Source organism: Chionomys nivalis, chromosome 3, assembly GCF_950005125.1.
Source record: "Chionomys nivalis chromosome 3, mChiNiv1.1, whole genome shotgun sequence".
In the NCBI taxonomy this organism is placed as follows: Eukaryota; Metazoa; Chordata; class Mammalia; order Rodentia; family Cricetidae; genus Chionomys; species Chionomys nivalis.
In genome coordinates this window covers 109,286,137-109,312,366 of record NC_080088.1, presented here as the reverse complement: position 1 = coordinate 109,312,366, position 26,230 = coordinate 109,286,137, and the positions used below count along the sequence as shown (strand labels likewise).

At 46.0% G+C, this 26,230-nt stretch overlaps 1 protein-coding gene across 2 annotated transcripts in view; it reads right to left on the bottom strand.

Annotated features, from left to right (window-relative positions):
• Ccdc92 (coiled-coil domain containing 92) overlaps positions 1 to 26,110 on the bottom strand; it is a 27,964-nt gene extending 1,854 nt beyond the window's left edge. The window contains exons 1-3 of one of the 2 annotated variants that reach the window (XM_057764268.1): positions 25,656 to 26,110; positions 2,645 to 2,791; positions 2,174 to 2,215 (exon numbers count right to left, since the gene is read on the bottom strand). In XM_057764268.1, the coding sequence (XP_057620251.1) occupies positions 2,174 to 2,215; positions 2,645 to 2,774 (172 nt within the window). In that variant the 5' untranslated portion in view covers positions 2,775 to 2,791; positions 25,656 to 26,110. Of the gene's footprint in view, positions 1 to 2,173; positions 2,216 to 2,644; positions 2,792 to 25,026; positions 25,118 to 25,655 lie in introns of those variants that run through there. The other variant, XM_057764267.1, reaches the window with a different exon arrangement.
• Between the last annotated feature and the right edge of the window lie 120 nt (positions 26,111 to 26,230).

Genomic DNA, 26,230 nt, shown 5'->3' with positions numbered 1-26,230 from the left:
GAGCTGCCTGTCTCCTTGTTTCTTCTGTGTTATGATCACTACAGCTGATTCAACTCCAGATCTGTGCATCCAAAATGTGCAGATAGCCCTGCCATGCCTTTGGGTGCTGGGAGCATACTGTACTCCCTATGCCAGTAGCTTCAGGTAGACTCTGAATTACAAGTCCTGTGGGCGAGTATACACTGCAAACTCACTGCAGGTGAATACAGATGTGTATGTGTGTGTATAGAGAGAGAGACTAAGTCAGTAAATGGAAGCTTTAGAAATAATGCCGTATTATCTATGAGTCTTATGTTTTTAGACATAACCAAAACAATGCAAAAACTCCTACAGCACTAGATTCTCAAGTGCAGTGAGAGCCCCAGCACAGTAATCGGGCTTGACATCCATTGCTCTTCCTCCAAACACCTGCAGGTGGGCCCTTCCTTCTCAGCCCTACCTACAAGCATGGTAGGTCTTTAACCTCAGGCCTTTGACTGCATCCCAGCCAGACAAAACTTCTGGGATCTGTGTCATTAGAGACCTGGGACATTAGAGTAGACTCTCTGGTGCTGATGAAGGACAAAGTCCTTGACAGCCACAGGTTCAGGGTCATTTCAGACATTGTCAGAGGTATACAGCCCTAGTCCCAGCACAACAAGAAATCCAGGGCTCCTCAGTAAGGTGCTTGTTTTGGCCTCTTATCCCTAAGAGGCCTAGGCAAACACTGTCCTTCCCTATAAATGACCTAGCTACCCAAATATCTGCTCTCAAGTGCAGTCTTGCCCAGATCTGGCAGGTGCTTCTGGAAGGTACTGATACCCCTGGTTCTCTACACACCCTCTCTAGAGACTTCTGACTTTCCTTGTCTAGTCCACAGTCAGGTGTACACCACCTGCTCTTCCCCACTGAGCTGTACTGCCTGAGTCTGCTTGTGTCACTGGGCACTCAGAAGTGTAGACCCTAGGCATCATGGCCTTGAGGGGAGAGAATCAGGATTCTTTCTGACCCGCCTTCTGAGCTTGTGTTTGATGTGCACTAAACGGAACACTAGTTTCACCCCAGAGGATGGGGCATGTCCCCACAAAACCCAGCCACCCAGAGGCTTTTCAAATTGTCCCCTCTGCTGAAGTAGAGTCATACACCTTTGACAAAAGCCATAATGCTGCTGAGGGTGTCCTAAAGGAGGGTGAAGGGGCTTGAGACAGGCTTGAGAGCTGTTGCGGACTAATGGGGCAAAAGGGAGAGGTGTGAAGACACCCTGGCTCCCACAGCATGGACAGTTCCTTCTCAAGCCTGTCATGGTGGGGGTGTGGGATAGACCAACCACAACAAATTGCAACTCTGTCCTGAGTTGCTGCCTGAGCTCCAGGCAGAGGACTTGGGTGTCTTTGCTTTATGGAAAGATTTTGATGGAGGCTCCTGCTCCAAGGCCTGCGAAGTCTGACAGGGCCTTCTGCACCCACTCAGACAAAACCATGAGAGGAGTGCTTAGGAAGGAGATGGGACAGAGTTAACAAAAACTCAGTGATGTTACCTGAGGCCTCAACAAAGATTGAACTCAAGGGCAAACTACCTTTGCAGAGCTTAGGGAAAAGGACTCCCCCAGGAACACATTCGATGCCCTTCAGTCCCGGCCCTGTGCTAAGGAACAAGTCATTCTCACAGACTTAGAGCTCCTAGAAGACCCCGTCTCTGTCAGTTCTCTAGCCACCACTGGTTTGCTATACCTTTGGGGGGCCCTGATGATTCTTGCTAGGGAAGCAGATCTAGACTGCAGTCCAGAGAAAGATGGTCCCAACATCTGGGCCATGAACTGAAGCCCACTGCCCCCACCCCGCTACTATGGATCACTTTGGCTTTGAGCCAGGGCTTGGTTAAGCTTTGGAGAGTGGGGGAGGAGAGCCTCCTGCTTAGTTCTCACTTTTCCTCCTTTCTGGCAAGTCACATTGAAGTTTATATCTGGATTACAGAAAGATATACATTCATGGTTAAAAAAAAGAAAGAAAATTCTGAAAAGTATATAATAGATGTATGTATCTATGGGAAGCAAAAACAGCCACTCATCACTCCAGCCCACAGGTGTCTCTGCTCAGGGAAACCACTCTCACTGCAAAGGGACCCTACGCATATGACCAGTGGGATTACATTACAAAGAAAACAAGATGCACCCACATGTGGGAGGAGCTCTTACCTGTCAGTTCAAAACTTTTGAGGGTCAACTCATATGTTAGATCTAAAAAGGAAACATGACACACAGATTATCATGGTGTATTTCACATCAGTTCTGAAAACAGCATCAGATCCCCGTGAGTGAGTTCTGCCCTTTAGAAGCAGGGCTGGCAGCTCCAAGGATCAATGTAAGAAACACTATCAGGGCTGCAAAAGGACTTGTCTCTCAAGAGTTCCCTTCCTCATCTTCCCCGAATACATCCCAACAGCACAAAGTGAGTGAGTAGCTGCCCCGTGTGCTGTAGACTATGCTGTGGCCAAGTGCTGTAGGCACCTGCTGTTCTAGGGCAAGGCTAGCAGCTGAGTGCTTAGTGCCTCAATGATGTTGTGCGGTGGTTAAGACTTGCAGGGGTGTGGGCAACAAAGGATGACATGTGTGCACATACGAGCATGGGGAGTGGCTCTGCTTCTGTAGCCATCAGCTTGTCCTCACCTGTGCAGTGCTGTTGCAGCCGCCGGATCTCAGCATGCAGCCCCTTGAGTGTGCTGGCGTGCTCCCGCTGGAGGAAGAGAAGGTTCTTCTGTGCACTATGCAGCTGGTTCTCCAGGTTTGTGGCTGCCATGCTGACATCCAGGTGACCTGTAGGAAAAACAAAACTCTGGTCACTGTCCCCAGCATGAGAGCTGAGAGAAGGTGGGGCTCCAGGTACATGTCATGGAAAGATGTGGGGAGCAGATGAGGTCCTGGGATCCAGAGCCCTCTTCTAATTGTTGAGGTGCAGGCCCTTAAGCCACTTCTCTACGGGAACCAGCTAAGAGCACGAATGGCACCCACTACACAACTCCAGGCTGCTTCCATTCCTGGAGAGGAAGAGGTTTGGAAGGTAGACTGAAGAGTCAGTAGGTATGGAGCAGGGTTTACTCAAATTCAGGTCCCACCTTTCTATTGTCTTGTCTTGTGTGACTGACAAAAAGTACCCCCAAAAGAGTCCTTTACTAGGAAGAAATAAGGCCCCAAAGAAAACTTGGAGCCAGATATCCCTATTGCCCTGACTGGCCTGTTCCATCTTCCTCTCACTTGGTCTACAGAGGTGGATTGCCTCTGTCCCCCTCCCCGTGCCTTGCACTGCACACAGTAGCTGGGGAGATGGGGTGTTTTAGGGTCCCACTACTCTGCCCAGTCTGAGTCTGTTGCTGCCACTTTCTCTGGCTCTCTCTGGAGACCCAGTGCAGCTCCCTTCCGAGCTTATCAGTGCCCTCCAATGGCAGAATAGCCTTCCTCACCCTCCTCTCTCTGCCTTCCCAGGACCCCCAAGGTCTCAGCCTAAGCTCTGCTGTTTTCCAAGCCCGACTCAGATGAGGCTACGTGTCTCATATCCCTGGCCACTGTCTTAGGGAACTGTCAGAGTGAGTTTATGGGCATGTGTCTCTTGCCTTTATCCTTGAACATCCTGTAGGCTTGTTCCTGCCTCAACCTAAGTTCAGTCCAGTGCCTGCACCCAGGAGGCCATGGTAAACACCAATGGTCACCTACAAGTACCAAGGCTCATGTTGGCAGAGGCTTCCTCCTCAGGTCTGTAACTCACAGGCATGTATGTCCAGAGAAACTATGTACTTTAATAGCCTAAACTTAAGACATCTCATGTAGCTCTGAGAGAATAACATATCTACACAGGCATTCAGATACTTGCTTTTATAATCTACACTGGGCCCCTCAGTGACCACCTTGCCCCAATCCCTGGGTAGTACATTACGTTTATTTGAAATCCATTTAAGTATGAACTGTCCTATTTGTATTGCCTTAGGGAATCAGTGCTTGAACCTAACTCTGGACTCAGGAATTCACTGTGATCTTGCTACTGCAGCTATTATCCTAGAACAAACCACCTGGGGAGGCTTGCTGGGTCCTGAACATATGAATGTACTCTGACATTAGGACAAGGACTTTCAGCCCTGTGGCAGTCATGACTGTCTTAGGTCCCCTTATGTCCCTCCTCTGGGATGCCCTAATTGGTTCCAAAGAGTAGATCTGCTTATGCAAGTCTACAGGACAAGGCATGTGCATGTGGGACTGAATCATGTTGAGATGGCTAAGCGACTTTCTCACCATTTGGGCAGGGTGGTGGTGCTACAGAATCCATGGGGGAAAGAGCTGCACAGGCTAAGTCAATGATGCTATTTTTCTCCTGAGCTACTGATATCATACCATCATTATAGATGGTATGCAGGGCTTGGAACTGGTCCCCAAGCAACTTGAAGAGCCATACATATGTAAAAGGGTACACTGTTGGGTCTGGAATTGGTTGGTGTGATGGATGGAGTCAACTGCAGGTTTTCTGCAGATGGCTACCAGGTCCTAGGCATCCTGCCAATACTTCAGTTCTTTGTGGTAAGGGCACCATCCTGCTCATGGCTCTGAACTGTGGTCTTTGCCCCAGGGTGATTCATCTGTTTCTGTGCCTTGCTGAGAGACACCAGCAATTTCACAGCTCCTTGAAGGCTAGAAACTAGACACCAGTTCCCTTCTGTTGCAAACTCTGCCCCCAGGTGCAGGTAAGGTTCTAAGTCACTCTCATTACCAGGGCCTGTGGCCCCACCACAGTGAACACACACAGACCTGTAGTCTTTCTCTGCAGACAGCTCAAGCAGTGGGAACAGGTGTCCTTTAACAGGACTTGCTTGACTGACTGGAAGGGTAAGGTACTCAGACACTTGCTGAGTTACTTCCCTGGTACCACAGAACATCATCAATTCACATCATACTCTCTGCATGCAGCAGACCCATCAGGGAAGTCACTCTTCTCAAGAGGGCTATAGAGGCCCAGCTGCAATGGCTCCCAGGGAACTGCACCACCATTTCTGGGGTAACTCAACACTAATGAAGGCCTTGGTGGTTAAGGGCCCTGCCTGCAACCATTCTTGCCATTATTAAGACAAATGGCCCGTCAATAGCCAAGCCCAATTCCCATCCTGACTCCCAGGTGCTGGCTGCCTCCTAGCTCCGGGGCATTAAGATCTTCCTCAGGGAGCACTTCTGCACCAGCACTCCATCGTCTGCTCTGGCAGTCCTCTTCGCAGAACAGAGGGATGCTCTCACTGAAACAGGTAAATCAAGAAATGTGCCTAAACCAGGCCGTTCCCCTCAGCCTTAGGGTCTGCAGCAGTAACATTCAAGGCTGGGCAGATGTAGCTTCACACAAGAAAGCAAATGCTTCCAATAGTATACACATTTAACCTTTGACAAATAAAGCAAACCTGATGCAACTCAGCTAAAGAGGACAGTTCTGCAAGGTGCCATCCCTGTTCTAAGCAGAAAGAGCTTTCCACCCTCTGGGCTTTTTGTTCATTTTCCAGATAATCACAAATCAGCCCTGTTTTTAAGACAAGAAGGTGGGCAAAGGCCCAGGCTTTTAGACCTTACCAGCACCTTTGCAAATCAAGACTGCTTCAGAAAAACTAAAAGAAATCCCACCCTCAGTATGTATATCCCCATACCCTGGATACCAGCAGGAATGGCCAAGGGCCAGATTCACACTCACCCCCTGTCCCAGAGCCAGGATGACAGAGCCTCTCAGGACTGACTCAGCACAAGGTGTCCTGGGTCAAAAGTAATGTTCTGCTCAGTCATGAGCTGCCAGACACCATTTGGGTATGTCTATGAGGGGAGATGCACAGCCAGGTCCAGATATTCCCCTTTCCAAAATATATCCTTTTACAGCACCCCTCTGGATACACACTCATCTGTTCTACATTTTCCCGGCAAGCATCTGATGCTCTGGTCAAGCTGCATCTCCCCAGTCTTGTCCTCGCAGGTCCCCAGTATACTCTTGTGTTCATCATCCCAGTATCCTTTGCCCCTCTATTATCTGCAACATCCTGCAATACAGGGCCTTTGCACAACCAGTTCTCTTCTGAGCATCCCCACCTTCTACCCTCTTTTCCCCTCCCCCAAGAACTCATGCATTATGTATGCATGTCAGATAATTTTATCCTGCTCCACCACAGAGCTAAGGAGAAGCCTGTGCCCATTACCTCACATTAATCAAAAAGCAATGCAGTGGCATTGATCTGAACATGACCTCATCCCATAAAGTCTTGACAGCCTGAGAAGATATTTTAAAGCAGCTACATTTAGCAAATGAAGAGAAATGAGTATCTCTGGGGGGAGGGTCTCATTTAAAAACGGGCTCTGGGCTATCCAAAACAGCGTAATTCACAAAGCCATGGAGGTAACAATTTCAGAATATGAGAACAGTGCCTAATGTTACTGAATGATGGAGGAGGGTCATCTGTCTATGTGTTACTCTCATTGGTTAATAAAGAAACAGCCTTGGCTTTTTGATAGGGCAGGATTTAGATAGGTGGAGTAGACAGAACAGAATGCTGGGAGAAAGAAATCGCCGCCAGGTCAGACATGCTCAATCTTTCCTGGTAAGACACCACCTTGTGCTGCTACACAGATTATTAGAAATGGGTTAATCAAGATGTGAGAATTAGCCAATAAGAGGCTAGAACTAATGGGCCAGGCAGTGTTTGAATGAATACAATTTGTGTGTTGTTATTTCGGGTGTTAAGCTAGCCATGCGGGACGAAAAGCAGGCCTGCTGGCCTCATCACTACAACTGAAGATTGGTTAGAGCAAGCTATTCTTGAGTCTACTCATCAATTAGTTAGTTCATCTGCTGTGGGTTCTCTCTCCATGAAGGATGGACAGACACACTGTCTCCCCTACTTTTTCAAAGAACCTGTCCTTATGGGCACTACACAGCATCTCAATGTTGGGACTTAAGGACCACTGGCACATTTTGTTCTGGTCTTGGGACTCTCCCCCTTCCTTAATTATTGAGAATATGAGTATACAAATTTCAAATGAGTTCATAAACTTCTGTCCCCCGTTTGTATCTGTTTCACCAGGTTTCTACTTGGCTGACCAACACATCCATAACAACCTGCTCCAATGACTATGAGTCCTGAACTTGCTGAATCCTGATGTGGACCAGTCCATACTATGTAAATGCTGTTTTTTCAGCTTGTCAATGAACCAGATTCTTCTAAGTTCCCTCACTGCCTTTGACTAGCATTCTAGCCTTTCAGGGCCCTGAGAAAACGTCCTAAAGTCAGCAGGAAGTAATTGCAGAAATGAATATGTTGTCCCTGTTCCCCTGCCTGAATGTTAGATAAAAAGGGAATATCTCTGTCAGTCATCACAGGAAATTTGGTCATTGATGCCTTGAATAAATGATAATTCTATCTAGGTGCCATCAAACTAACAATGCTAAAATCCTAATATCAGCCTCCGGAACAAACTCATCTCAAGGATTTGAGAAGATGTACTATACAGGGGCAAGGAATTTTGAAAGAGCACATGGGAGTCTTAAGACTCAATTAAAAATATAATAAAGGGCTAAAGAGACTGCTCTTCCAGAGGTCCTAAGTTCAATTCCCAGCAACCACATGGTGGCTCACAGCCATCTGTAGTGAGATCTGGTGCCTTCTTCTGGCCAGCAAGCATACAGACAGACAGAACACTGTATACATAATAAATAAATCTTAAAAAAATATATATGTAATAAAAAAATGGGCAGTTGGGGTTATACCCACAGTCATCATTTATGTGTTTTATTTTAAAAATGTAAATGGGATGTCTATGAGCAATCTTCCGTGAATAGATTTTGGCATGAAAGCACCACCACATAATTTGCTCAGGTCTATGGAAAGATCCATTTACTGGTTTATAAAGGAGTCCCGACACTGTTTTGGTATAGGGAGAAGGCATGTGTGTGTTTTTTCATAGGATGAAATTGAAGCTCAATTATACAGTGTGAGGAACAGAAAGATGCTGATCCTGATGTTGATGATAATCCAGAAAAGCCAGAGTTAGACCAATTAGGCCTATGTTCCTGATCCACCCATTTTACATCCTGCTGTTTGGGAATAAAACGAGATTGTAGTCACAGTCAAAGATATACATCTGGATCGACCTGCCACACAAGAGTTCCCAATTGCTCGAAAATTTTCTTATGTTGGGTATGGTAAAGGAATTCCTGTATGTTTTGCAAAGAATATTGCTTTGGAAGTATGTCTTGGACGGGACATAATAAACGATGTACTTATTTTACAAAGTGATTGCTTCCTCAAGGTCATTGGCTAAATGATACTTCACCCCTTCAAAGATTTCCTCCATACACAAAGGAACCAAGAGGGCCTAATAGAACTTTGTAGTGGAGATGAAGTATTGGCATTATTCCATTCAAGTACAACATCACAGTGATATCACAGTACATTCTTGACTGGTCTGGAAATCAAGAAGATCATTTGACTACAGCAGAATCTTGGGACCAACACTGCCAGCTGGAATTTGGTATTCCAGTATAAAATTTCCACAGACTTTAGAAACTTGCTGCTGCCATGAGAAAAGTGGCAGGACAATCCAGTTCTTCAAAATCTGTTTGCCCCCTAAAACTGTTTCGGTTTGTGTCAAAATGCCTTATGTTCTTTTAGTGGGAGATAAAAATCTTTATGAATGGTATTGTGTCAATGTATCATGCCCTCATTGTATTTTGACTAATTGTATTTCTCAAGTGGATGTTCATACCTGTGAACTGGTGTTAAAATAACCTTCTTTTGCAATGTGCCAGTACAAATAATTGAAGAAATTAAGAAAGCTTTAAGTAGACAGAAACGTGCTGCTGGATTAGTTGCAGCAGGAATTTCTGCTCCTGTTGTTATGCTGACTACTGCAGTTGCTTCAGTGGCTTTGTCCCAGTCTATTCAAATGCAGGATTTGTTAATTACCTAAGAATGTTTCTAGGACACTGGAGACACAAGAAGACATAGATGTAAAAATGGGACAGAAATTGAACGCCTTGTATGATATGGTACAATCCTTAGGGGATGAGCTCCAAAGCTTAAAGACCAGAGTCCAGCTGAAATGTCATGCTAACTATGAGTGGACTTGTGTTACATCTTTTGTGTATAATAAAAGTGTTATCGGTTGGGAAAGAGTTAAAGCACATCTTAAGGGAATTTGGCATATTTCTAATGAGTCCTTAGAGTTGGCTAAATTATATCAAGAGAATTTTGGAATTAAAAAAATGGTAAAATGGATTTGATGCAGCAAAAACAGTTGAAGATATTTTGGAACAATTTAAAAAGACTGTTCCACCATGTCAGCATTTACTTCACTTCTTAGCAGTATTGCAGTTGTTGGAGCTTGTGTTCTTTTGGGCATAATTTGTTTACCTATAGCTTTCAAGCTTATTATGAACTCACTGTGGAAAGTGGGCTCGGAGCTTCATGGAGTAAAACTCCGCACACTTCCCTAAAAACTTGACACCAGAGACTTGCAATTAGAGATGGGTGAGTTTTCTTTGTCTCTTTTCGACCTAAGATAGGAGATGGATCTCTAAGGTCCATTTTCCTATGACAGATAAGACTAGGGTGCAGTAAGGAATCCCCAAGGCAGACACAGTCTTCTGAGGGACTCTTGAGAGGTCCTTAAAATATAATAAAAAGAGGGGAATTGTGGGAACTCACGTGTGACTCAGTTTCCATCTGGAGTCATTTCTGACTTAAAGAAGTCATTTGAGTTCAAGCTTGCCTGCTCTGCTTTTTCCTATAACCTTGAGGGCTATGAGAGACTTCTGATTTAGCCTGTGAGAAAAGAACACTATCTAGTAGAGTATATACTGCTGACGACAAACCTCAGGAACATCAAGATAGAAAGTAAGGCTGCTTCTGGGCAGCAAGCACATGTTGGAGAGGAGGCTGCTCACTCAAGGATAGGAATGGTCTTGTGGTTAGATACTGACTGGCCATCTGTGCTGTGCTTTGTTCTGCTTTTGTATATAAGCAAGTTCTGAAATAAATTCGGGGCTGTTTGGTTGTTTCGACATGACCAGACAGACCTCCCGATTCTATCCTGTCTTCGGTTTCTTCTGACTTTTCTTTGGCCTTGAGGATCCAGGAACCCTAGCTGAACTTGTTGGAGCGGGCTCCTATAAGGAATTTATATACTGCTCTGGTGACTACCATCAGGAAAAATATTGGCCAGGGAGGAAGGTACGCTACATATTTCAAGGTGGATGTGTGGGCTTAGAGGACACCAGGGAAAAAAGCCTCCAACTACTTGGCCAGCAACCTGTCTGGCCTCCACATGAAAAAACTCAGGGCCAGAGAAGATCTGCAGAGCACAGTGGAACCAAAAAGGACAAGGTAGACAAACTTGAGAGGGATGGGCTGGATCTGGGGTGCGAGTGAAGTCATTTAGCTGGAACCTGATCTTCATGACAGCCCACTCAGTGCTAAGTGCACCAGGCTCTGGTGCCTGGCATACAGTAAGTGCTTAATATCAGTAACCTAATGCTATGTAAATACGGATTCATAGCTCTACATATTTACCTCTAAGTTGTTTATTTGTTCATACTAGATATTTCCTGATCACTAAGTATGAGAACGAGCTAGCAAATTCTAGTTGCTTCCAAAGAAGACAACATAAAGTACCTGGGTCATCTGTAAAAGCACTTCTTTAGTTGACTTCCCGCTCCATCTCCACTGGAGAGAGGTCATCCAGGGAAGCCAATAAAATGGACAGGTAGAGTCCAGAGACAGTAAAACTTTACATCTTCCTCTGAACTAATCTATAGTTCTCTCAATGGCTAAAAATGGCCTGAGGCTAAGTAGTGGCCCTTCCCTGGACCTGTTTTAATATGCACCCTGGAGGGAGGCTGTTGAAATGGCTCAGCAGTTAAAAGTGCTTACTGCCAAGTCTGACAACCTGAGTTTGATGCCTGGGACCCATAGGCAGAAAGAGAGAACTGACCCTACAGTCTGCTGACCTGTGATGTGGGAAGGTCATATGTCAATCTGTTGATTTCATTGGTTAATAAAAAAAACTGCCTTGGCCCATTTGATAGGCCAGCCCTTAGGTGGGTGGAGTAGACAGAAAAGAATGCTGGAGAAAAGGGAAGTGAGCTCAGATACCATGCCTCTCCTCTCCAGGCAGTCACCATAGCTCTCCTCTCCAAGATGGATGCAGGTTAAGAATATTCCTGGTAAGACACCACCTCGTGGTGCTACACAGATTACTAAACATGGGTTAAGCAAGATATGAGAGATAGCCAAAAAGAGGCTAGATATAATGGGCCAGGCAGTGTTTAAATAAATACAATTTGTGTATTGTTATTTCGGGGCATAAGCTAGCCAGGCGGCCGGGAGCAGGGCGACAGGAACGCAGCCCACAGCTCCTTCTACAGACCTTCACATGCATATGCCATGTTATGTGTGCACACATGGCACACACGCACACATACATACCACAATCTTAAAAATGCACCTTTATCATGTATGAAGACAACAGACACAATTCTGAATTCACAGTAACCGAAATGAATGAACCGCTATAAGCTGTAACATTCTGTTCCTGCTTGTAGAGGCATTTAGGAAATTCAGTGAGCAAGTCATCTGAAAACCCCCCAAAGAGCTAGGGTTGCAAGAAAAAAAGCTAGGCTGCATCAGCTCCCAGAAAGGCAAGCATTTGACAAGACTCCAGAAATATCTTGTTAAAGAAGAACAAAACTATAGCACTGAATATTAAAATTAGAAGTGCAATTAATTTTTTAAGGAGACAGAAGGTAATATTAAAGAATTAGGGTGTTTTGGCCTAGAGAGATGGCTCAGGAGTTAAAAGCACTTGTTTGTCTTGTAGAGGACCAGAGTTCAGTTCCTGACACCCACATGGCAGCTCGTAACTGCCTATAATTCCAGTTCCATGGAATACAATGCCCTCTTTTGACTGCCTCTGGCACCAGGCACATATATGATACAATGCCATAAATACAGGCAAAGCACTCATACATGTGAAATTAACCTAAACAGAAGAATTTAGATAGCTTTTTTTAAAAAAATTTTCAAATGTATGAATGTTTTACCTCATGTATATATGTGTACCATGTATGTGCCTGGTGTCCTTAGAAGTCAGCTTTGGATGCCCTGGAACTGGATTTTTGAATGGTTGTGAGTTATATTGAAGTTCTGGGAATCAAACCTGGGTCATCTGCAAAAGCAATAAGGACTCCATCTAAACTGTTGAGCATCTCTCCAGCCCATGCTTTTTTTTTGTTTTAAACAAAATAGAAACAAGTGTGGCTAGAGCTCAGCACAGGAATCCTGAGTTTGAACTGCAGTCCTCTGTTACCCAGAGTCATCATGCTGCCTGTGTGGGGCCAAAAGACTTTCAGCTACAAGATTAAACATAATGGTTGTGGTGAAGAAGGGGGGAACTGGTGGGCTGACCAAGCCTACAACTAACCAGGCCCAGAACCAGGGTTATGAGTTGGCCCACCCCAACATCTATTCCATTTATGATCTGCTGGAGCATGTGAAGGGGCAGGTCCTGTAGACCCAAAGCTGCAGGATCTTCACAACACAGGGCAACAACAGGATTTCCAAGAGGAGTCCCACAGAGGGCTCAGTATCAAAAGTGTAGCAGAAACCAGAGGCTTCAAACCAGGCCAATGACTCTCTACAATGAACACTTACATGTAAAGAATATGGATAAAAGGTTTACTGCGTGACTCAGTATGTCACACTATAGCTTCCACAATGAGATTTTTTTCTTTTATCTTCTTAAATTTTACTTTATTTTTGGAAGGGAGGTTGCAAGGGCATAAATGAATGGGACTGAGACTCATGATATGAAGGACACAAAGAATAACTAAATAGAAAATTTAAAAAAAGCAGAATGGCTGGTGTATTATATCAGAGCAAAAAAGCCAAACTGACTCTGGTGTCAACCAAAACTGAAAACTTTATGTAGAAATGTCTTATGGGTACTCTATTCCCTAACCACACAGAAGCCATTTTCTTTAACAGATGTTTCTAAAAGCCAACAGGAGAAAGAAACCAAACAAATACTTAACTTTTGCACAATGACTACCACACAAAGGATTTTAAGTGCTTGGCAGTGAGGACTCAGGGAGCACAAAACAGCACTGTGTGAAGACGAAAAGTTAACAGCATCTGCCTGTGATGGGTTAAGCTGAAAAGCTCATGTTGTAAGCTATATCAGCAATTTCACATTTTACATAAGTCACGACAAAATGTCCAAGGATATACATAGAGTTATTAAAACATTACTTTCTAGATGGGGGGTTATGAGTGATTTTTCACTTCTTAAAAATTCTAGGCTGGAGAGATGGCTTGGAAGTTAAGAGTATTGGCTGCTCTTTCAAAGTATCCTTGTTCAATTCCTAATACTCACATGGTGACTCAAAACTGTCTGTAATTCTAGTTACTGGGAACCCAACACCTTCAGCTGGCCTACATGGACACTGCCCACTTGTGGTGCAGACATTCCTGCAATCAAAACACCCGTATACATAAAATCAAAGTGAATGAACTTTTTAAGTTTCATTTCAGTACTACCCAAAGATCACATTATAGTCAGAAGAAACGATTGCATGCTCTCTCCTGAAAAAGGCAACCAATGAACACCACTAAGGAGGAGGCAGTGTGTTTCCTAACATCATGTCAGGGGATCCTGGATGACTAGAGCTGTCATTACTTTGCCCAACTACACCAGAGTACATTGGAGGCAAGTTTTACAACAGCAACAATTTAGTGCCCCCAAGACAGGCAGAGAATGACAAGAGCCCCTGAGTGCATCCTCTATCCACACAGACTACCTTCCTGTATCCTGATGACATTATCCATCATAAAACATAAGCCCATCAACAATTCTCCAGCCACTGACATCCATTTCCTTCAGAAAGAGCGCACAGCCTGATGTTAGGGCTGTAAAGATGTGATCAGAAGCTGGCAATTAGGCATGGAAACATGATACACAGCCTGTCTGGGAAGCCTGTGGTCACTGGAGGCCTACATGATGGATTTATTCCCATGTCCCTCTTACTCCAATTAGCTCACACTTTCAGAGTTGCTATTTAAAACCACGCCAGGCACCCATGCTCAGATAAGGGATGAGTCCCTCTGTGTGCAAGGTCTCCTCAAGAAAACAGGTCTGGAATGCAGGAGGCTGATGTATCTCTAAATGGGCTGTGTAGGCCAGAAGAGGTCAATGACCAAGCTCTCCATCACAGGGTACCTGCTAGAGTCTGGGCTTTGTGGAACTAGTACTTGAAGCAGATTTTACCCTAGGAGGTAAGAGCCTCAGACTCCAGAGGAATCAACCCAGCACTTACAATTCCACAGAGAATATTCTAAATACAAATGGCGGCTGGGACAGCAGAGGCCAAGGGCATGTAGGACAGTAACCCTGCCTAGGCCCTTGGGTTACTTCTGTATCCTCTTCTCTCTTCAGGCAGCACTCAGGGTAACTACTCTTTGGAGTAATCCATCAGGGTGAGCAGTACTAGCAGAAAACTAACTCACTCATAGCTTTGCAGAAATATCACCTGTGAGCTTCTCAAGCTGGCCAGGCATCAGGATCATCCTGAGCCAACAAGGGAAGAATCTCTATAGACAGGGTACAGATAGTTCCACCTATGAAACTTTCAATGAACAAGGGTCCAGGGACTTCTTGAGTCTCAGAAGTCACCCTGATAGCTAGGAGCTTAACATCATGATTGAATCTGTTTAAAATTTATTCCCACAATGTTCTATTCTACTGCCTAGACTATCCTTAAACTTGGCACATAACCCAGGCTGACCTCAAACCTACCATCCTCCTGCCTTGGCTTTCTGGGTACTGAGATCACAGGTGTGTACTACCACACCTTGCTTAAATTTATCTTGACATTTACAAAGCCTACTGCACTAGCTGGATCAGTCCTTTTGATTGTGTACTTAGCAACCAAGCCGGTATGCTCCTAAAGCACCCAATGTTAACTTCATTCCATGCCTACAATCACTTGGTGAGGGAAGATAACAATCTGTAATTATAACCTCCTGAGGTGGAAGTACTAAGCGCAGGAGGCAGAGAAAAGGAGCCCAGGGAGGTGCCCTCTAGTGCACCTGTCACCTTCTCCAGGCAGAGAAGATCCCTGGAGGGTAGGGGGTGGGGCCTCAATTGTCACAGCATTCCTGGCACTTTGTATGATACCAGGTGGCACCACTTAACTGCTGCCTGGAAGGACAAAGCTTCCCTGGGGCTGAGCTGAGGCCTGGAGGATGGGCAGACCTAGGAAGGAGGAAGCGACTCTGGGGAAGGAAACGTGAATGAAGCTTTACAATAGCGTGACTACAAACTATTTGACTTTGGAGAGGTGTGGAAACAAGGTGGGACAAACAGGCGACTGCCAGATTTACACTACCGTATTAAGAACTGCTCAAAGGCTGGAGAGACAGCTTAGCAAGTAAGAGCATTGGCTGCTCTTGCAGAGGGCTGGGGATTCAACTCCCAGCATTCACATGGCAGCTAAGGAATGTAACCCCAGTCCTAGGGGATCAGACACCTTCTTCTGGCTCCTGTGGCACCAGGCACACACATGGTTCACAGACACAAATGGAGGCAAAACACTCATATACAAAGCATAATTTTAAAAATTGTACATATAAGTTGAGGTCAAGGTAGAAACCAAGAGGGGAGGGCTATACAATAGAGGTACAGTTCCCAGTTCAGAATTCAGACTAGCCAGGATAAAGCAGGGCACAGGAGAGGAGAGGCACAGTGGCCCAGGTCTCTTAGCTCTGGGAGGAAGTTGTAACAAAGGCTTACAAGGTCAGGTGCTATCTTCGGCTCGCTGAACACTCTTACCCAATCTGTATCTCAGCAAGTAAAAAGCTGCAGTTGTTAGGTTGCAGGGCTGGGATTCATTCTGAACCACTGACTCCCAAGTCCACATTCCTGACATATTGTACTGTTTCGCCCCCATGGAAATGTCACCAGCACAAACACACAGCCAGCACTCACTGCAGTGATAATACACTATTAGTACTTCTTTCAAAGCACCCTCCCCCTTGCCCTACTGCACAGCTCAAGTCGAGACTGGCTATGTACAGACTTTTTCCTTAGTGTTAACAGTCCAACAGCTTGGTTTTGAGGATGCGGCCGCTCACGGGAAGACAGCACTTTAGAACAAGAGGTGTTTGCCCTACAGATGCAGAAAAGCAGACTCTGTACTGGGTTAGGAACTTAGAGCCTGCTTGTGAGCTGGTACAGAACGCTGTGAAAATGTGCTGCTGTTGTTTTCCACTAAGTATTTTAAACATCCAGGCTTTAGATTCAACATAATTCTGTATAATGCATCCTAGAAATCCTAATAATTTGCTTTTCTGACAGGCTGTCTTACATGACAATACACTGTCTTCCAGTACAGTGCAAGGTGACCTCTCTCGATGACACAGGTTGTGGTTTGCTGGCTAGCTGGAGGACGGGGCTCGGGCTTGCTCTTTATAACTATCAGGCCATGGCTGCTGCCTCCTTCCTCATTCAGACCATGACTTAGATGATGTATAGTACCAGGGCAGTGGGGAGTAGATAGGACAGCATGTAAGGATGTGCGACATGGTGGAAGGCAGAGGTGCCTGCTAACAGCTGACTTGCTTATGTAGTCTTATCCCTGTCAGTCTCTACTGGAGTGAGCTACTACTATTCTACCTAGACAGTTTGCACAGCCATTGTTTCTTGTGGATGTACGGCAGCTGGAAATGATCAGGATTAAAGAACATGAAGAATGTGGTCTCTGGTGCCCTAAAGGGCTTGACCAGGAACTGTGGAAGAGCTGCAGCTCTCAGAGACATCTGCAGCCATTTGGGTCACTACAGCTGATAAGAGGGAGCTACCTACAGCCAGGAAGCCCCACAGCAAAGAGTTACCCAGTACCCAATATGAACTGCAGGATCCCAGGTGATGCAGCTCTGCCCTGAGGTGAGGCTTTCTCTTCTTGTGATTTGACACTTCTGCTCTTCTTGAGTTTCAATGGCATGTGTGGGTATATAGAGCTCAGAGGAGGGACAATACCTGGCCAGGCAAGGCCTTCTCATTGTAGAGAGCTACTGGTCTTGGAGAAAAAAGGCATCCAATTACAAGCCATCAGAATAAGCCCATGTAAGCTTGTTTTGAATTTTCCACCCCTGGTGAGGCAAGTGCACAGAGGGCTTGCTCAACCTGCCCCCATGCTGGGTCAACTCAGGCACCGCCTTGCTCTCCTGGGCCCACATATAAACTTCATATTGCTTGTGACATGGAGTGTTCCTCTCAGTCCTTGGCAGAAAGATTTTGGTGTTCTTGTCTAAATACTAAGATAACCAAGAAATGGAACCCTGCAAACAAGGCAAATCCAGTATTGTGGTTTGTAGTGATATTTCATTTCTATTTTAATAAAGAAAGCTTGCCTGAAGTTCAGAGAGTATAACAGTTGCTCTGATTAGCCTTACAGACCAGGCAGTGGTGACAAACACCTTTAATCCAATTGCCACACTAGTTTGCCATAGAAACCAGGCGGGAGTGGTGCGCACCTTTAATCCCAGCCCTAGAGAGGAATATAAAGCAGGAGGAGACAGCTCTCACACACAGTCTCATCCTGAGATTCCTGGAGGCAGGATCGCCATTTCAGATTGAGGTAGAGGTAAGAGCTAGTGGCTGGCTGTTTTGCCTTTCTGACCTTCAGGTTGAATCCCAATTTCTGTCACTGGGTTATTATTACTCATGCAACAGTGCTTATATATGTTTCTAGAGAAATTCTGTGGGCATTCTCTGAAGTCTATACAGAGCTGACACAGGTCAACTCCAGAGCATACTGTTGAAAGACTTTAGCATTAATTCATATATAGGGAACCTGTTTTAAGGAGACTGCTAATTACATGAACCTTAAAAAGACTAAAGTGTCTCAAGATGTTGATGAGATTGTGACCAGACACTTCTATTCCTTGTAAAAATACTTCAGGATGGAAGAAACAAAATAACAGGTTCTGTGGTCACCAGGACATCCCGAGTACAGTGCCATGATTTAAACTTTACAATTTGCACACATATAATGGAGAAGTTAAGGAAATCAGTGCTGAGTCAGTCAATTAAAATTGTTTCCTACTTGGAAAACAGCTCTTGCTCTAATGCAAAAACAACTACTTAGGTACAAAATTCTAGTTCAAAATTAAATGTGAGAGCCGGGCAGTGGTGGCGCACGCCTTTAATCCCAGCACTTGGGAGGCAGAGGCAGGCGGATCTCTGTGAGTTTGAGACCAGCCTGGTCTACAGAGCTAGTTCCAGAACAGGCTCCAAAACCACAGAGAAACCCTGTCTTGAAAAACTAAAAAAAAAAAAAAAAAAAAAAAAAAAAATTAAATGTGAGGATCCAGAGGTTGGAGAGACGGTTCAGTTAAGAGAACTGGCTGCTCTTCCAGAAGACCCAAGTTCAGTTCCCTGAATCCACATGGTGGCTCACAACTACCTATAACTTAAGGTCTGAGGATCCCATGACCTCTTCTGGCCACCATAGGTAAGAGGAATACATATGGTGTACAGTCATATATTCAGGCAAAATACCCATACAGTTTAAAAAAAACCTTTAACAAAATAAAACAACAATAAAATGCCTGGCCCAATGGCACAGGCTGTAATCTTGGGAGGGCGTAGCAGGAGAATTAGAAATTTGAAGATTTCCTAGGCTACAGAGTGTTCCAGGCTGGTCTGGACAACTCAGACTATCTCCAAAAAATAACAAACAAATGAATAAACAAATGAGCTGAGGATGTAGCTCAGTGGTTCAGCACTTGCCCAGCACAGCTCAGGCTGTGTTCAAGACCAAGCACAGCAAAACAAAAAACACCAAAAACCCCAACTCCCCAAGTACTTGTATGAAGCACAGGAGTGGAGGCATTCCAATGTAACATGGGAGATGACACCAGAGACGAGATAACATCCTTGAGGCTCTTAAACACATTCTTTGTTGCATGGTCTAAGAGCTTCCCTTTGTGGGGTGGCAATATAAAGTTCTGCAGTTCATTCTATAAAGGCACCTTTTCTTTTAACTTTTCCACATTTGCTTATTGTCACAGCATATGAATAGAGATCTAAGGACAACCTGTTCTCTCCTTCCACCATTTGGGTTCTGGGGATGGAACTCAGGTTGCCAGCCTTGGCAGCAAGCACCTTTACCAACTCAGCCATCTTGCCAGCCCAGTGCAGCATCTTTCTTTAGTCTTAGTGCCAGGAACTAGGGTTACCATTTGAAATAGGCAAACGACCAAACATTAATATGACCTTTGCATAGCTCAGAGTCTACATGTAAGGGAGGCTGGACATCCCAGCACATAGTAAATCACAAGAAAGAATTCTCTCACAAAGGCTAAATATCTACCCTATCCTTTCAGAGTAGGGACACAGTCTCTTCAGAAGCCTTTAAAAAAAATCTTAGACATCACAGAGGATGGCAACTGTAAAGTTACTCTATTGGCTGAAAAGTATGTTCAGGTGTCATGTTTCTCTGCCAATGTTGAAATATCAATAATTACATGATTTTTAATGTAAACTTTGCTTTCTAAAATCCTTAATTCCTTACAGACTAGTGAATACTAGAATGATTAGGGAACAATATTTATTTATCTAAAGAATTACAAAGAAATTAAAATTCAAATGAGGAAAGCAAACCTGTCAAACGTGTCACCCATCTGTCTTTATGGGTAACAGCTGGACAGTTCTGAACATTTGTTTTTGTTGTGTGTGTGTGTTTTTCAAGACAGGGTTTCTCTGTGAAGCTTTGGAGCCTGTCCTGGAAATAGCTCTCTAGACCAGGTTGGCCTCAAACTCACAGAGATCCACCTGCCTCTGCCTCCCGAGTGCTGGGATTAAAGGTGTACGCCACCATCAACCATCCAGCTTTAACAATTTTTTTAAGAACAATGATAGTTAAATCAATGTATTACGGGCACCTGATACGTTCAGTATACTTAAACACTGCATAATACATTGCTACTTAAGCAGAAAGGGTAAGACAGAGTACCTATTTGTGAACACCACAACACAGTAAAGAAAAGCAACAAAAACTGAATAGAGAAAAGGCTAAGCAGCTCCTAGCAAAGTAAGCTGATCTTAGGGATGCCTCCATCCTCAACACAGAAGCGTCTCCACTCTTCATGGTAGCTATTCTCTGGTCCAGAAGACCACTCTCACACTGACAGTGGAGCACTGAGATGTTGATGGGGGGTCCTTGCTCAAACCACTTATGAATCTCACACTATCTTCCATCAGGCCTGTTTTATGAACCTTATTGCTTGGGGAATAACACTGTCAAGGCGGTCTTGAGCTTACCAGCTCTCCATGTTGTACCTGTCCCAACCTAGGTACATGTAGGAACAGGGCCTCTGAGACTGCCAGAGTCTTTGCAGCCAGGTAGCCTTTGGTATTTCAAATAGACCCTTGGAAGTGACAAAGGATTCTTTTCTGTATCCCCTGCCTGGATGCAAAAAGAGAAGGAATACAGAGAGAGTTGGACAGAGGCAGGTCCTCCAGGCCTCCCAGCTTACTAACAGTGCTGTATGAGTCACTCTGCTCATATGGCTGGCCCTGTGTGAAGCCACTGGGAAATGACAGTAGCTCATTTATAAACATGTTCTGATCAGGTCACTTGAACAGGAGTGGAAAGCATACGGTGTCTAGTCATTCCACTCATCCAGCCTGTAAAGGCTGACATGTGACTGTCAAAAACACGTAAAATATTTTATTCCTCGATCTAACATAATGTGTGTTGACTGCGAAGCACAAATATGGCAGGTATACAACTTTGTGTTCCACCCTGTGTTCACTGTCTCCCAAGACCGGACTGGGGAATAATAGTTTAAAGTGGAATATGTGCAGTACCCCGGCAGCATTTTGCAGAGACAGGACTCAGGAATCTGGATGCCCCATCTTGGGACTGCATATGAGAACTCAACAATTAAAAATCTAGAACTAGCTGGGCAGTGGTGGCGCACACCTTTAATCCCAGTACTAAGGAGGCAGTGGCAGGCGGATCTCTGTGAGTTCGAGACCAGCCTGGTCTACGAGAGCTAGTTCCAGGACAGGCACCAAACCTACACAGAGAAACCCTGTCTCAAAAAAACTAATAAATAAAATAAAAATCTAGAACTTTTGCCAGGTGTGGTAGCACATGGCTTCAATCCCAGGACTCAGAAGGCAGAGGCAGACAGAAAACAAAGAAACAAACAAACAAAAATCTAGAACTTTCACCTAAATGGCTGGGCAGCTGTGAGACTTCTAACCACTCCCTTCAGTTACAGGCACTGACTGATGTGTGAGATAATCGTTTGTCATCAGAAGCCATGCTGAAGGCATTGATGAATATCCTGTGAGAAGCCCATGTGGCCAGGGACAGTCAAACAATAGTCCAAGTCCTCAGTACACAGCTCTGGTACACAGTGTAATGTGTGGAGCCCCAAAAGTCATTGGGCAAAGTTCATCATGATGTTCTAGGGCCAGTCACAAAAGCATCCCAGAAGACCACTCCTACCTGTCTGGCTTTGGTGTTCTTTTCCCTGGACCCCAATGCCATAGCTTTGATACCAAGATAAACTATCAAAAACTGCCTCAACCACTTACTTTACATTTATGTACTTGGGTATATGTGTATGCACACATACTCTGACAGGTATGTGGAAGACAGAGGGTGATGTGTGGGGAGCTGGACCTCTTATATGGGATGTAGGGATCCAAATCAGGCCATCAGGCTTGGCAGCAAGTGCCTGAGCTCAGTTTCTGTAAAGTACTGCTGGGGTACTGCAAAGTCGCCTCGCCGGCCCTTGACTACTTTCTTCCTGGGAAGTATGCTTACTTAAAGACCTATTGCCAGGTGCAGGATACACATCCTTCCTCCCTGGCCAAAGGACCACCTCTCCTTACCCAGAGCAATAGGCAGGTCCATAAACTGAGAGATTGCTGCTCTCAGCTTCTGGAGGTTTCTGGTCTGGTCACAGGCATTCAATCAAAAAAAAAAAAAAAAAAATACAGATGACACACTATGAAAGACAAAGACTGACACCCCTTGAAAAGGACAGGTAGTACTGGTGACCTCTGCTGTATTCTTGTCTACAAGGACATAAAACTAACTGCAGCTTTCCTTATCCTCCCCACCAAAGTACAAATGTGGATTTGTTACCTTGTCACTAGTGAGGGATAACCCCTGTGCCTTTTGCTTAGGGTGATGTATGTGATAGCTAGAGAGACAACAGTTCAAATAAGCTTCTTTGATATCAGAGTACAGAATGAGTATAACTTCCTACTTCATCCATCACTAGAAATTAGGTTAGAAACCATTAGCAATCCCAGGGTAATCATTCACAACAGGACAAAATTTTCTCTTGTGAAGCCAGTGTTTTATGCACCCCCACCCCCACCCCTGGCTCCCACACACATACATATCAAAGGTAGCCCTTTTCAGTGTAATTCTTCACTTCTGGGTAAAACGTGCAAGCTTAAGATGGCAAGGACCACAATAGTCCTGGGAATTGCAATGTGTAGTAGCAGACATACCTTAAGCAACATCAATATGAAAATGGACTTCCAGGCTCATAAACACTAACTGCACTACAAATAAGAAGGCAACAGCCACTTTCCACCAGGAAAGACTCCCATGACAACGGATCTCAGGCGGAGCCCGCATGCTGGCTCACAGAGTATCCAATGGAGTTTAACTCCATTGACCTGGCAACTATCCTGCTGCACTTCAGATCTTTGTGCTCCAGGAACCTGCTTGGTTCCCTGGCCGCAGTCTAGAGTGCTAACCCCAATCAGTACTCACACCTGGGAGTTTGGTCATTCTGAAGGTGACAACGTTATTCCCACTGTCAATCAGTTCATCAAGATTGACACAGCACAGACAGGGCACATCTTTTACTGTCTTCAATTACAAAGCCCCTACTCTGTCTGGTTTTACGTCAATGTGACACAGTTAGAGAGGTCAGAGAGGAGGGAGCCTTAATTGAGAAAGTGCCTCCTTTAAACCTGGGCTGTAGGCAAGCCTGAAGGGCACTGTCTTAATTAGTGACTGACGTTGGAGGGCCCAGCCCATTGTAGGTGGGGCCACCTGAGCTGTTAGTCCTGGATTCTATAAGTAGGCTGAGCAAGCTAGTAAGCAACACTCTTCCATGGCTTCTGCATCAGCTCTTGCCTTCGAGTTCCTGCTCTGCTTGAGTTCCTGTCCTCATTGCTTTGGATGATGAACTGTTATATGGAACTGTGAGTGAAATAAACCCTGTCCTCTTGGCCCTGGTGTCTCATCACAGCAACAGTCACCCTAAGTCAGTACTTTTCACCCTCTTCGATTCACAGTAGTTCTACTTTTTTGTTTTGTTTTACTCTGGATATATTTAGAAATCATCCAGAAAACACTGAATACAACACTTTAGGTAGGTATGACTCGACTGTTTTGTGATGAAACAAGTCATATTTGAGTAATGAAATAAACAGAAACTAAACCGCAGAGCAAGCACAAGAGTCATCTCTTCACCATCTGTAGTTTCGGGTTACCTCTGGCACCAAGCAGGTAACACAGATACAATCTTCCCAGGATTCAAGTAGGTGTCTGGGGATGTCAACATGCACACAGCTGTAGAAGCCAACAGCAGAACATTCAAGAACAAACCCCCACAGAGCTAAGAGGGAAACATAGACATCCTGGAATCCAGTAGCCAGTGGAATCTTGGGAGACACTAACACCCCACCCACACCCCACCAGTCCTTCCAGAGCTGAGTTGTCATTCATGCTGCACTAGGAGGGAGCCTGAGGAAGAGTAGCCCCCCTTCTTTTCACTGCTGAAGTTCTATTGTAATTTTGCTTTTACATCAGCGTGGATGCTGTCTTCCTGTAAGTACTAAGTGTCTTCTTCCTTGCTCCGGAATCTAAAGCAATAAAATGACTCCTGCACGGCAGACCTTCAAATGTCTGAAGATCATCAGGACACATGCCATTCCCTGCCAATACTTCTGCTGGGAAGAACTGTCAGAGCCACCTAGCTGGCCTGGAATTCCCACTTGCAGCAGTCTCTGTATGGATGGCACTGTAGAGCGCCTCGCCACCGCCCTCATAGTATATGAAGTTCAGGAGACAGTTAATCTTGGCTAATAAATGTGTCGACCAGTATGCATTTAGGATCTATTTATGGCTGACCTTGTTTTAGAAGAAAAAAGCTCTGCATGTTTTCTTGCCAGAAATATGAGAGGATGCTTTACAAGTATTCTTAAAAGCATCATCGTCGTAATTAACATCAATCCTGCTGCAAACACATCCCGACAATTAGATAATGAGGCTAAAATCGATTTACTGACCTAGGACAGATGATGAGTGAGCTGTTCTAAACAAAAGGATTCATGTGTTCCTTTGAGAGAGTCAATGTTAAAAATGTCTAATTGCCAGAACATCAATTTGTGACATTTAAGTGTGTTACAGGAAAATTCTGGTCCATGCAGATCATTGTTCTATACTTTAAAATATAGCTAACCCGGGGCTGGGGCGAGAGGTCAGAGTGAGAGAGCTTGCTTATGCTATGTGGAGCCCTATGTTCAATCTTCCACGCTGCAAACCCAAACAGAAAAATCTAAACGAAACCAACTGATTGTAATATGCTACAGAGGAGGAGCAATTCAAATTATTTTAAGGTTTTTTCAGTAGTGATATACACGTGTACACACATACACACATCAAGAAGCCCAAGCCTTAAAGCCTTTCTTCCAAACATATTAGAATATTCAGCCATTTTGGTGGACAGTTAGCCAAAAGGAAAACATGAAAACTGGAGGTAAAAGTCATTTGGAATGCTAGCATTTTTTCCCCTACAATTCAATGACAAGAGAACGCCAGGGAATTCTTATCTGTGCACATAAATAACTTAATATTACCAATGCTATTGAGATAAACTTCAAACTTAGTTTGTAGGCAGCGATCCTGGCTTTAACACTCCTTTTTCTCTAAGACGGGGTCTCACCATGCAGCCTTGGCTGGCTGGCCCCCAACTCGGAGATCCACCTGCTTCTGTCTCCCAAGAGCTGAAATGTAAAGGCGTGCGCCATCACGCTCGGCTGCTTTAACACTCCGAAAGATGTCTGGGACCCGGTACTTAGTTATGAAACCGACCGTTGCCACCTGTCACAGAGCACGGTCACATTTTTCTCCTCGGTCACCTCACTGTCATCAGTAGACTAGACTGCGCAGCTAAAGGTAACTCGAGGCTTGACATCAGCCCGCAGGGCCGGGTCGAACCCGAGGAGACCTCAGCCGGAGTGGGGGCCCCGCCGCCAGAGAGCGAGGCCAGCGCGCGCATCCGCGGGTCCCCAGGAGCCAGGGGAGGAGGACTTACGCGGGGCCACCCGCTTGCCAGGACTGCGGGTCCGGGGGGCGGCAGGTGTGGCGCGGGCGGGCGGGCGAGGCCCACAGCATCCCGCCGGCGTCAGGCCGGACCCCCGGGCGCTGTCCCGCACCCGCAATGCGGCTCGTCCCCCGCCCTGGCCGGCGGTTGCAGCCGTTGCGCCGCGTCTCCCCCGCCACGCCGGTGCGCAGCCTGGCGCCCAGCCCCGCGGGCGAGCCGCCGCCTATCAGCGCAGGTGCGCGCCTCACCTGCCACGCTCCCTCCGGCGGCTGCGGCGGCGCTCGGCCTGCTCCTCGCGGTGGCCCGCGGCCCATGAGCAGGGACGGTCGGAGCCGGGTGCGCGGCGGCCCTGCCGCGGGGCACGGAGACTCAAGAGACACCGCCCCGCCGGCGCATCCCGCCCGCTACCTCAGAGCGCTCGCCGCAGTGCACGCCGGGAGCCGTTGGCCGCCGGACTGGTCCCCGCACCCGAGGGCGTCCGAGGGGAGGATGCGGCGCCGACGCGGCGGCGGTCAGCTAGTGAGGGGAGGGCCGGGCGGATCGATGCTATCTCCGCAGAGGGGAAAGGGGCACCGCCCCGCTCCCTGCGGCTGCGGGAGGGCAGGGGCAAGGGCGAGGAGGAGGGAAAAACCAGAGGGAAGTTAGTAACACGCAAGCGCACTGCTCAGGTGCGGCCGCACTGCGGTTGCCCTTGGTAACCAGGGCGGGGTGGGGCGGGGGACCACGAGAGGTGGAGAAGCCGAGGGGGAACGCGCGTGCGTGTGCGGGAGGTGGGGGCGGGAACTCGAGCCGAGAGGCACGCACGCGTGCGTGCGGCGCCCCG